This window comes from Musa acuminata, chromosome BXJ2-4 (assembly GCF_036884655.1).
Source record: "Musa acuminata AAA Group cultivar baxijiao chromosome BXJ2-4, Cavendish_Baxijiao_AAA, whole genome shotgun sequence".
Lineage (NCBI taxonomy): Eukaryota > Viridiplantae > Streptophyta > Magnoliopsida > Zingiberales > Musaceae > Musa > Musa acuminata.
The window spans coordinates 32,322,713-32,335,496 of NC_088341.1; the positions used below are offsets into that span (position 1 = coordinate 32,322,713).

At 37.1% G+C, this 12,784-nt stretch overlaps 1 protein-coding gene and 1 long non-coding RNA gene across 7 annotated transcripts; both read right to left on the bottom strand.

The window, feature by feature from the left end:
* Positions 1-445: 445 nt before the first annotated feature.
* Positions 446-5,792, bottom strand: LOC103993436 (uncharacterized). 4 transcript variants are annotated; one of them, XR_010486103.1, is made up of 3 exons: positions 5,251-5,792; positions 3,013-4,862; positions 446-2,199 (listed from the first exon to the last, which is right to left on the bottom strand). It is a non-coding gene; the product is annotated as an uncharacterized LOC103993436 (long non-coding RNA). The 4 variants fall into 4 exon arrangements; XR_010486101.1 differs by lacking the exon at positions 446-2,199 and having other exon boundaries at positions 2,282-4,725; positions 4,818-4,862; XR_010486102.1 differs by lacking the exon at positions 446-2,199 and having other exon boundaries at positions 2,282-4,494; positions 4,573-4,862.
* A 262-nt stretch (positions 5,793-6,054) lies between these two features.
* On the bottom strand, positions 6,055-12,199 carry LOC135584900 (probable alpha-amylase 2). 3 transcript variants are annotated; one of them, XM_009413778.3, is made up of 14 exons: positions 12,003-12,199; positions 11,710-11,905; positions 11,038-11,128; positions 10,870-10,909; positions 10,332-10,369; positions 9,106-9,232; positions 8,802-9,028; positions 8,336-8,481; positions 8,127-8,245; positions 7,372-7,460; positions 7,145-7,267; positions 6,957-6,992; positions 6,519-6,617; positions 6,055-6,447 (listed from the first exon to the last, which is right to left on the bottom strand). In XM_009413778.3, exons 3-14 carry the CDS (start codon positions 11,053-11,055, stop codon positions 6,256-6,258), a joined length of 1,254 nt encoding a protein of 417 aa, XP_009412053.1. In that variant the 5' UTR covers positions 11,056-11,128; positions 11,710-11,905; positions 12,003-12,199; the 3' UTR covers positions 6,055-6,255. The 3 variants fall into 3 exon arrangements, with proteins under 3 accessions (XP_009412053.1, XP_064960826.1, XP_064960825.1); XM_065104754.1 differs by having other exon boundaries at positions 12,053-12,194; XM_065104753.1 differs by lacking the exon at positions 12,003-12,199 and having other exon boundaries at positions 11,710-11,978.
* Between the last annotated feature and the right edge of the window lie 585 nt (positions 12,200-12,784).

A 12,784-nucleotide genomic window follows, 5' to 3' on the forward strand; every position in this document is an offset into this window, starting at 1 on the left:
TAAAATTCTAATCTATGCTCGAGTAAACCTACCCAATGTTTATTCCAATTAGAGAATAAGGATTTGACTTTAAATAAGTTACGGTGAAAATTATTGAGAGGATCACTATGCCAAACAATAGTAACTAACTCATTAGTTTCAGGATAATTAGTCGAAATATTCTAAAAACTAAAAAGTTTAGCTAGAAATAGAGATAACATAACTAAATTATTTTTACTCTAAATGATCTATATCAAGTAATTTCTTTTTCTCTAACATATATTACTATGTAAAAAATTACTATTAAAAAGGATCTCATATCCCTCGATATGATCCTCATATATTTTCCTAATTCTTATCGTACAAAAGAAATTTGACAATGCCATCAATTTATAAGATTGATTTGATTATATTTCACCTTATAAATAAATAAGGATACGCTGTACAAAGAATATGCAATCAATAAAATAAAATTTCTTCTTTTTCATTCTAATATAGTATCCTTTCATCTTGAACAACAATGACGATGATTTCCTCACTCCAACCTTTCCTTGTTCACTGACATACCTCCGACAGTACTTGATTCATCTCGAAAATCTCATCATCAACCATCTGCATCCCTTCTTCCCTGCCTCGACGTGACTCACCAATGATCGGTGACTCCTTGCTTCCCTATCCTTGGTGACTCACCAACGATTGACGGTGACTCCCCTCCAACAACGACTCTCCTCTTTGTTCATCGTTGTCGACAACAAGCAAGTTGTTGCTTCCTTCCCCGCTTCATTGAATCATCGTGGTCACCACTTTGTTCACCACTACCAACAATAAGCAAGCTCCCTACTTCATTGATTTCATCGTAGCCACATCATCCACCATGTTGACTCAGCTTGCAACACTGCAAGAAGGATGATAGATTATTCTCTCTCTCAAGTATGCTTCCACCTTCTCTACGCATCACCAATTGAGATCAAATCAAGCCCCTCTTTCAGATCTCCTTTGCCCAATCAAATGGATCCCCTCAATCAAGCATGGCAAACACTTGTACACGATACCTCCTCAAGGAGTGGATCACGTACGACAATGGTCAATCACTGATGAGATCGTCATGGTGGTTGTAGTGCATCTCCTTGTTGTAAGAGTCCCAGAACCCCTCTTAAGGAGTTCTTTACCCTCTACCTCAACCGTGGCTATGAGTAATTTCAATGAAAAGTTGAAAAAGTCAATTTGCATATATTGTCATAAGATTGGCCATACAAATCAAGAATATCATAAAGTTGCTGAAAAAACCCACTACAGCTGCGACTACCGAATCTTTCTCCATTAGCACAACACTTTTGGCTGAAGCCATAGTCAACCAGGTTCTAATCTCATGCATTCGATTCTGCTTGTTCAAATCATATGAAATCGGATTCTTTGAAATTCTCAATTAGAAATTTTGCATTTATTATTCCTAAGATTCACAATTTTAATGGATGAATACTTCACCCTCAATTGCTCCTAATCTGATAAATTTCTGACACATATTCTTCAACTTTCATTAAATCCATTCTCCCTGTTTCAAAGGCAAATAACTTCTTCCTCATGGAATCTAAACATGCTATCAAATCTAAAATGCAAATTGCTTTTGAAACAAAAAAATTAAATAAGAACAAAAACAAAGCCTTACACATACAATGTATGACAAAAGAGACTGGATTATCTTTGTTGTATTTGAGCACAAATTAAAGGCATTCATCACCCGGACTAACTAAAGACACAAAATTTTTTACAATTGAATTTTTTTAAGTAATATTTTGTTATAGATCCAAAAAAGTATCTTATGTATATTGTTCATATAGGGCCTAAATTTATGAAAAGAAGTGCCTCTCTCGCTCCTGAGATAAGTTTTAGTTTCATTCTCGGCAAATGATGGTTCAAGAAAGATAAAAGAACAAAGGGTGTCTTTTATTTCAGTAAAAAGAACAAAAAATAAGAAAGAAAATAACAAAGAGTAAAGTGGACAGAGAGCAAAAAGAATAAAATTTTCTAGGAAAGAAAAAGACATATAGGGTCTAGAAAGCCACATCCAAGATATCCTTCTACAAGATCTGTCGTCGGGGGAAGTAATATGATGAACAAAAAAGAACACTTTTGTCATCAAGAAGGTTAACATATAATATTTTTCAGCAATATCTTCTTTCCATCCATAATTCGGCCTTCAATTAACATCAGATCAGCGATCTGGGCATATCATGAAAATTAGCACAAGAATGCCAGTTAAAAGCAAGCAACATTAAAGGAAATGAAGCAAACAAACACAAGCGAAGGATAAGGATTCCATACTTCTTATTGAAATCAGTATCAGAAAGTAAAGAAAAAGGAAAATGATCTCCGTAATTTCAACAGGTAATAATAACGTATGATAGCAGCCAAGAAGAAAAGAACTCAAGATAACAAAAGAATCGTAGGAGGTGACACCACGAAGCCCATATAATACATAAGTTGTACGAGTGCTGCATATGTCCTATCAAAAGAATAAACAAAAAAGGAGCTGCATGTTTTACCTTTTTCTCATATTCTCAACATATAAGTAAGTGCCTGTTTTCTCTATTTTATGAGAGAATGAATCCCCGGGCTACTAGAAATCGAGGCCGGTCTGTCACAAGGGTTTCACAAAGAGAAGCCAGCAGAGATCTGTTGGCAGGATGCCCACCTCCATCTATAAGCTTCTCCATGTTCAGGAGAGATGGATGACTTGGAGATGGACAGAATGCCAATAAACTCTGCAAGCAACACTTTGATAAACCCACATGACAACAACTGCAGAATAAATGAGCTACAAGTGCCTCCAAACTTATGATCCTTCTGAACAAACGAGGGAGATATTCTGTGTTCCATATAAGAGAGGGAGTGGGTGAGGAAAAGAGAGGACTAATGAGGGTGAGGCAGGGATTGTCCTTGAGAGACAAAGTGGAGAAGTAAAGTTTCAATCGTGTCCCACAATTCTTTCATCTCAAATCATCCTATCTAAAAGGAAAGTGTTTAAGCACAAACCTTTCCGGCCTTCCGCACCTACAAATCTGTCTTCTTCCCTCGGTTGTAGCGCCAACTCTCGCTCGCTTAAACAGGAACAAAGGCCATGTCTTGGTCTTCAACATTTTCTGTTGTGTCACGTAGGTTCAATGACCACTTGGAGGAATTAGAGTAGATTAAAGAACACTTGTTACAACCACTTGAATGACAATGTAGGTGCAGGTGTGGCTTCCGCCTCTTAGGCCCAGTCTCAGCTGCTAATTAGCGGACAGATTAAATTTGTCAGAGAGCTGTAACTACAAATAAAATGTGGTCTGTGCAACAGGCACAAACCCAGGACCAGCAAAAGTACTACTCGAAGAGCTAGTGCAGTCTGTGCCATGGAGAAAGACTAAAAGCAAAGACTTCTGAGTATATGGACAATTGATATTTAATGCATAGCACAAGTATTAGCGATGGCCACTCGCATTCCATCCTCTGATCTATCTTTCGACGAAGTCAATTTCTTTGTCAGAATTAAAGAACTCGCTGTGATGCTCTTACCCTCTTTTTGAGCTTCGATATTAAAAGCTTATCTTGGTAGGCAAAAAGGCAACTTTTTCTCTCTACATGATGATCGTTCACGGCCCTAGAAGGTTTCTTTCTTTCTCCCTCTTTCAATTTTCAGCTCCCACAACCTAATTTTCTTTACCTTTTCTCATCAAGAAGCTTATAAACGAGATACATAAATATAAAACTACCTAGCTATTAAAATTAAAATGTATACCCCACTTTCTTTTACCATGGGAACAAGGGAAAAGGGAAGCAGAAGATGTTGGAAGAACTGCACCAAGCAGCAGAATTCCTCCCTTATTTGTCTTATGATTTACCATCATTGATGATGTCCACAACCCCACCCACCCTACCATTATGTTTCCTCTGTTCCACACCCATGCCATGGGTTTTATTTACATCAATTCTACCTCACCAACCAATTGATTCATTATTACACGCCACTTTGTCCAACATCATTAAAATAAGAAATCGGACAAAGTACAGCATTCCTGAACCCACTCTCGAAAAAGTTTATCCCTTTTCCTTGATTTAACCTCATAAGTAGTTCAAATAAAATTTAGAAGAGAGCATTGTGCATGAGTTATAGCCAAGTCTACGTAATATCTCAGCCCCCAAGTACGTATCAAATGGAAAAGTCTAGACTACCGGTGGATATAATTTGATACAGAATTTAGTTTAGAGAGAGAAAGATGTAAAGAGAAAATGCAAGAGAAGTATAAGGTGATACCGTAACTCCCAGCAGATGTTCGTATAAATGCGGTCTAAACTCTCGTAAACTACAGGCGTCTCGAAAATGGCGACATAAAGGCAGCAAATCTCATGATGGGTATCCACGGCCATCGTAAGCACGTCTGGTTGATCTCCCACGAGATCTGAAGTCTCACGCCCCTTTCTTCGACAAAAGAAAAGGTTGCATCTCTTTTGGACGAGACATGCGGTGGCCTTTAACTGCAATGCTTCCACGTGGTCAGAATGTACCAACACTCGGATCTGACAACACAACAAATGAAGAAGAGGGATTTTTACTGCAGAACGGTCTTTGAAACAGACTTCTCTTTCAGTAAACCCTGATCAAAATCGTTAAGAACACGGTCTTTGATCGGTTCTTAGTCCCGAGATACGAGGTTTCGGGTCAACTTGTTGACCCAATCCAGTTAAAATTTAACCGACCAAAGCTCCCTGATAAAAGAAAAGAAGGCCTCATCGAGACGATCAAAGTCATCTATAAAACACAAGATGAAAGCATGGAGCCAAGAAAATAACCCTATTACCCGGAGATGCAAGTTGTCTTCGGAAGCATAATATTGTTGATGATTCTTGTATACATGTAAAGAAGAGGTATTTATGGATTAGAAAACATGATCTCCATGGCAAGCTAAACAGACACCCTAAATTATAGTGTAACGAATGAGGAAACAGAGTTCTTGACACTTAGGCGGCGAAACAGGCGGAACAAGCAAAATCCCGAGTCAACCGAACAAGAAGAGCATTGACGATGCCCCACAATAAGAACAGCAATGACATTCTCGCAGGACAGAAGAACATAAGAAACAACTAGAAATAAAGAATCTAGCCTGGAATCACCGAAAATAAAGGAATGAGAGTCCGGAAAGATTGGGGTTTCGAAGCAGATAGCGAACGTGAAGGGGCAAGAAAGGGAGCCCGATCGGAATAGAGGCGATGAAGAGGAGCGAGAGAAGGTACCACTGTGCCGCTAGCCACCAGCCACCGAGGATCAAGGCGATCTACAGAGGATGAAGCGGTGTTGTTGCGATTAGGGGGGTAACGAACGCGTTCTGGAGCAATTAATTATGACCGCGGGTATCTACTCCGTTAATTTAAGAGATGCGACGACCAATATAGCTGCCTTAAAGCAGCAACGCCGACCGTCCGATGCGTCGATCCCTGCGGTGAACTCTCCATCATGATTGATTAAGATGATTTAGTACACATAATTTTTACTAACTTGCAAATATAACTAATACGGCAACGCATTTAAATTAAGTGTAATCAGTTTGGAAATGTTAGGAATGCTCCGCCACTGACCATAGACCACATCCAACGCCAAGATGGGTGAGCCTTGATTCATCACTAAAAATCAGGTACCGTGTTGGGTATCGAGAGATTGGTGCCAACACTGGAACCTTTGAAGGAGTGTGACTCACCCCATTTTGCACTTGAGGCTGGTATCAGTCTTGTGAGAGCGTCATCACCATCAGAAAATAAAGGCTGATTCAACCTTGCCATATGGCTTTTTAAAAATATATATATAGTGAGGCCACCACCTGCGAAAATTTTAAATCCATAGGACAAGATCGACCCACCAATCAACAATTTTTTTTATGGGTAAATGACAAATACAAAGTTCGAGCTTATGATCTTAAGATAGTATATCAAAATCTTTACCAATTAATCTAACCATTATCGTCAAAAATATATCAGAACCCTCAACCTTTGATAAATTAGTCTAGTATATCACTACCAAGCAAAAATTTAATATGTAAATCATTAGTAAACTGCTCATGATTATTTAGAAAACAGAAAGTAAGACGACTTCAGTCAACAGAAGATACAACCGAAGAAAAATGATTTATTTCTTTATCCCTCGTATATATATATATATATATATATATATATATATATATATATATATATATATATATATATATATATATATATATATATATATATATATATATAATGACAATACTACTTGTGCCAAACTGCGTATCTATTTCCACTAGCAGCAAGTGTCCATTCCCGACCACTCGGACACCAAGACCCATCTCCAATCTTCATGCAGACTTTGTCGTCAATTTTTGCAGCATAGAGATCGGAGCGAGCCTCTAAAATCTTGATATTGGAACGACTGTGGATATCTTGGTGGCAACGAATGTTCATCTGCATATTATTAAGATTTAAGAAAAATGGTCTAGAAAAATGATTCACCAAGAATAAGCAGGTGAGCATACCAATTTCATGATTTGATTGTGGTAAGAGTTACCCCAATCGTAAAAGTGATCGTAGAATACGGTTGGTATTCCTGGATGAGTGAGTATATAAACATATCCCTATAAAACAATTTTGGAATTAAAAATCTGTTGCAGTTCAAAAACATAGAAGACAAATAATGACGAAGCTTTCTGCCCCATAGTTACAGAAACATCTTTACTTAGAATGGCTTTAAGTACTGTTACAAACTTACCTCTATTTTTTTTATTCAAAATATTTTTTTTTTATAGAATCATTATCGACCATAATTTTTATGTATTCTACTATGCATATACAAAAAAACCTAAGATTCAAAGATTTCATCATAGCACAACAATGTTTAGAAGAGAGGAGTTAGTTTCCAAAAAAAAAATCGCTACTCTGCCATAAATGGGTATAGTGTCAAATCAAAGACATACCTCAATAACATGATCAGATGGGAAAGGCCAATGACCCTGAAAAATTATATCCCACCATTTAGTAGATACTTAAAATTGATAGATATAATAGAAGTGGCAGAGTCTTATAATTCAAGCATGCTTTAATCTGAAATAAATTTGATAGTACATTAAGAAGCAATTCATCCAACTGATGAAAATTGATATACCTGAGTTGAGCCAGTGTCATGGTTCTCAATAAATGTGACTGCTCGTGAAGGCCACCACCCAATCACACCAGGTGGCTTCCCTTGAGAATCACGCAATCGCCATAGTTGTCCCTTAACTGCTTCCTGTATTTAATCGAACAAATTTTAGCAGCTTTCATAATACTGCTGCCAAGCCAAAGGATAGATTTGTTACAACATGAGAAAAGAAAACTTTTTACAGAAAGCACCTGTAGGATGCCCTTTGTCGTGAAATCAAATGCAGCAGAGACCTGTCCGGTTTTGTCAATCCAGTTAATAATCCTTTGTCTGTGACTGTCTGTACATTTAACAAGGTAAATATATATGTAAATTGTATAATATTCTATAAGCATTGATGTTCTATAGAAAACAACCAGACTTTTTGGCACGCCTACCATCTAAATGGAGGTTGTACCTCTTCTGCAGATGTAAACATTAGTTTAAGTTACACATGGAAAAGGTTACTGTTAGTTTAAGTGATATGATGAATTAATAGTTTAACAAAGCTTATTCAGTTTCCTGAAGTTCCAGAGCGAGACATTATTTACAAAAATATTCATTTTTTATGTAGTGGCCATTGTTTTCATTCATATTGACAACTACTTTGAAGCACAACAGCTCCCAATAGTAACTATGTCATGCCAACCATAGGAGTCCAAGCTGAAGTTATTTTCCACATTAAGAGCAAGATATCAGAATTCTAGGTGTCTCAAAATACTGATTTCCCTAAACTGGCACTACAAGTTAGTTGCAATTAACAGAAGCTAAGTCCTAACTATTCTGAAAACAAACATAGAACAGACCACACAGCACAAGAACTACTTTTAGATTGTTTTCATATACATATTACCAAAAAAATCATAAAACATCAGATCACCATATAATTGAAGGAAGCACATTAACATATAAGGTAAGAATTTACTCATGTGACATTAAAATGAAATGTCTTTTTGAAGGATAATACCTTGATTGTAGTCCAAGCGAGAATCAGGGGCAGAATAATTACAGCTATCCCAATATTCTCCCACAGAAAATACAGGTTTTGACTCTTCAACATATTCTTTTACAAATTTTGGGTCATATCTATGAAGTTCACAAGAGAATATTACTTTAGGAAACATGCAAAAGAGAAGTCTCAGCAGAGTTCACAATAACTTCAAAGAGGACACTCACCCTTTTGCAAAATCAAAACGAAAATCCTGGAAACCAATATCTTTGCGAAGCCACTTTAACCAACCAATTATGTCTTTTCGTACAAAAGCTTGGCTATGATCAATGTTGGGAACTCCATGAAAGTTTTCACCATAGCTTCGCGAACCCTAGAGGCAACGCAGTTAAAAGAAGAAGAAATTGGAAACGATGGTTTTAATATGACCCTTTTTGCATGCTACACAAGTTGATACATTCAAGTACTATCAGTAAGGAGATACATAGAAGAATATATTGTCATACTGGCAGTTCAAGTCCTTCACCACAAATAATAATAATTATGAGAAGCATTAAAATCACCAAGCCATTGCTAACATATTTGTTGAATTAACATATTTGTTAAAACCACCGACTCCAGTTGAATTAACTTGGCTAACATATTTGAACTATTAATATACAAACTTCATATACTATCAAGATGTAACCTTACCAGGCCACCAGAGCATGATGTGATAGCACGTTCATCCCAGGGCATGGGAATTCCATCATAGCGGTTGTATGCTCCCCCACGTCCACGAGCAGTTCCAACTCGATGGTTAATAACTATATCAGCCATTGCTCTGACTTTGTGTTGATGCATTTTTTTAAGTAAACTTATTAATCCATTGTGGGAACCATATGAAGAGTCAAGGCAATACAAGTTTTGTGGCAAATACCCTGTAAAAATGAGGGGGAGAAATTTCATAAGCATAAGCTGAAAATACAAATGAAGAAATATCCATTGATTTACTAACCTTCTTTAGATAATGAATTGGTTGCTGGAGGCAGCCAAGCTGATGTGAAGCCAGATTTAGCAATATCACCAACTTTCCTCTCTAAATTATGCCACCAATCATGTTTGTGTGACTCCCAATTGAAAGCCTGCAAAAACAGATGTTTGTTAAGCATAAACATTAACAGTTCAGCATGAGTTTTAAAATAACAAGAACAATTGCAATGGCATGCATCTGCAAGAATGGTTAAATGCTGCATAGACCCTCAAATGACTTAAGCACTTTTGAGGAAAGAATAAAATTTGATAAAAGAGTTAACTAAGATACAATACACAACAACATGTTATAAAGTTACAGTGACAAATGTGATGTGCTATAGCTTAACTACGAGTCACAATTATAAATTTTCCTTGGAAATGTATGTGATGATACATGTAAAGTGTATACAGTTATACCAGCAAACTCAATGTCTTGTAGTTGGAACTTTAGTTATTACTAAAAGTTATGATATCCTCGTTATGATTTAGTTTTTCCTATTGAGTTACTATTGAACTTGATCAACAAAGAGACAGGCTAACCTATCAATTCTCTTCCTATCGAGTTACTATTGAACTTTATCAGCAAGGAGACAGGCTAACCTATCAATTCTTGCACTGTCTAAATCACATGGTAGTTTTAGATGGATTAGGTGTCAGATTAGTGAAGATTGCTATAAGCAAAAATGAATAAAAGAAGTTTCATAGAGACAAATTTAAGATGCCAGATAAAGATTATCCGGTGAACAAGAGTCTAACCAAAGTGGTTAAAAAATTTTCTGGAACTGACCACCTGAGATTCATGAATGCTATTAATTGTTACTATTCAAGGATATCCAGGATGATCATCATGCTGTTTCCCTTCAGCTCAAAGATCCGGGGTGGTACAATAAAAATATTCATTCTATCATTAGTTTTTTCCTCCATGCCCATCAAATAAAAGAAGTACCGCAGCTTGTGTCTTACCTAAATGTCCTTTAGAAGAATTAAAAATGAATTCTGTCAAAAACAATTTATTATTCATTTGTTGTGTTTTATTTGGTATTATATCAAGTAATTTAAATTAGTCATTCCAATTCCCCCATTCTTAAATGGGTGCATGAACAATTAACTAAAATTCTATACATAAATTTCCTTAGGGATTCTCACACTTCATGGTATTAATGTAGACATTATGGAAATGAAAAAAGAACAAAAAAATAAATCTATCACCTGAAGGAGGATCTCTCTTCCATTTTGTATTGCTCCACCTGAACAATAGAATATAAATTGGGAGGTACTGGATTTAGTAACAAACATAAACCGAAACAGTAGTCTATTGCTACATCATTTTGAGGCCATAATATATATATATATATATATATATATATATATATATATATATATATATATATATATATGTGCAATCACTTATGCAATTTGTATGAAAATACATTAGAAATATGTCATTTCCAAGATATTGTAAATAACAACACATAACAGGAATATCTGAAGTACTTTTATTTAAGATGATTCATCATTTATTTCTTATGTCGTTAGTGTTACATTTACATTTATTCCAGAAAAGGTTACAATACAAGAGATAGACATATAAGCTTTTTTGGAGTATCATACAGTCTTTCAGAAAATGTCTAACTTTTAAATAACTTTAACAGATTTAACAATAAAAGATCCTTTATTATTTACCAAAATTGAAAGAGAATAATATAGCAGTCACAAAAGGTGATAGAATATTAGAAAGTTTCCTTACCGTTGGAACATTCTTTTCCCTGACGTGTGTCATCAACCGCCTGCAAATCCCACATAAGTCACAAATGCAAACGATAACGGAGCATGACCAGACGATTGATTGCAAAGGGACCACAAACTAAGAAAAGACTCAAAGGTAAGTGCAAAAAAGATGAAGGTCAGTGCATACCGTGCGAACGTAACCCATAACTGATAACTAGATGATTATCAGATAACTGTGACCTCTGATTCAGTTAAGCAGATGCAGAGAGGTTCTATCCCTGCAGTGACAGCCATTTATAAATGTAATGCATTGAGCTCAGAATAAAACTTCAACAGTGAAATGATTGGCAAAAGAAGAATAGTAATTAGAAGAACAATATCATAAATTGCAACAAAAATCAACATATTCCTATAGCATTTAAGTTTTCCTAAAACATCTTCCAGAACTCTGCTTTACAACATTAAGTAATTTGCAATATGAAATAGCAAATATCACAGCCAGATATTTCAAATAATAGGTATGACGATCCTAGCACGGCAAACCTTACTTTTACCACATACAATTATGGTTAGAATAAGCTCATTTAAACCTTGAAAAGCCCATGTAAACAATCCTCAAGTTTGAGGCACTCTTTCCAGTATTGTGGGCTAAAAGAGTGCATGTCGTTTCTCAATACCAAGCAATGAGTCTCACGGGTTTTAGCTAAACGTTTCCAAGCAATCGCCTCCACGACCATATAATGCACTTACAGCTAACTAAAGATGCAAAAGATTTAGCCAACGAAAAGACAAAACAAGGAACTTCTTTTTGGTGCAACGACTCCATCATCATCTCAAAGACGCTTGAGGCGAAACAAACCTAAGAACAATTCAAGTCAAGGGCTCGCTGTGTGCCGTCTTTGTGATCTCTCCCTCGCCTAGTCTCGAGCGTTTTATAGGCGTCAAGGACGACGAATTCGAGCTCAGGAATCATTGTCCGTGACAGCAGAAAACGATTTTAATGCGTGAAATGGATCCGATTCCGGGATCTCTCTTTTCTTTTTCCTGTCGCTCGGCTGTGAACCATCAAGAAAGAAGGGCCAATGAATTCGAATATGATGAAAAGAACAAAAAGCGAGAGAGAGAGAGAGGTGATGTCGAGGAGCATCGTACGCGATCGTTTCTCCCCTTTCTATTTCCCTAAAACCATTACATAAACAAACCTCCCACGTCTCTTTCCGTCTTCGTCCTCGGAGAACTTTATCGGGTTCCCTGTACGCCCGGTAGGCGTTTGTTCTTTGTGCGCCCCTCGCGCTCTGATCGTCTTTCCCTTCGCTTCTCGGCACCAACGGCTGGGAATCGACCAACGAGTGCGTCAGAATCTTGGCCCACGCGCGGGGTCGACAAAGTGAAGGCGGAAGAGTAAGAGGCGTGCACGCGCAGATGGCTGGCGACACGGTTCGTGTCGCCGTCTGCTTTGTGCCCCAACCTCTCTCCGGCCTTTTCTTCACAACGATAACATAAGAAATTGTCGACCCATCACCACTTCGAGGACCGGCCCAGACAGCATCCACTCTTCGCGAGCTCTTCTTTGGTTGGAAAAGCGGGATCCACATCGATCCAAACCGGATGTTACATATGGCCCCTAATCACCGCGTAGCTTTTGTGTCGTATGGTTCATAAACGGCTGCCGCATTTGAACAGCTCAATCTCGGCTATGCGTGATCAAATCATTCCCCCGCTGACAGCTTACATGCACCGTCGCGACGGCATCGATTCCATTGTACTCCTTTTCAAAGCACGTCGGCAATCCCGTCGGCAATTCCATTGGACTACTATTTATTATTATTATTATTATTATTATGCTATATAGTCAATTAAAGATTCATGTTGACATATGGTAAGGGAATATATTTTCATACGCGATGGATCGTTTAGATGACGTATATAATAAA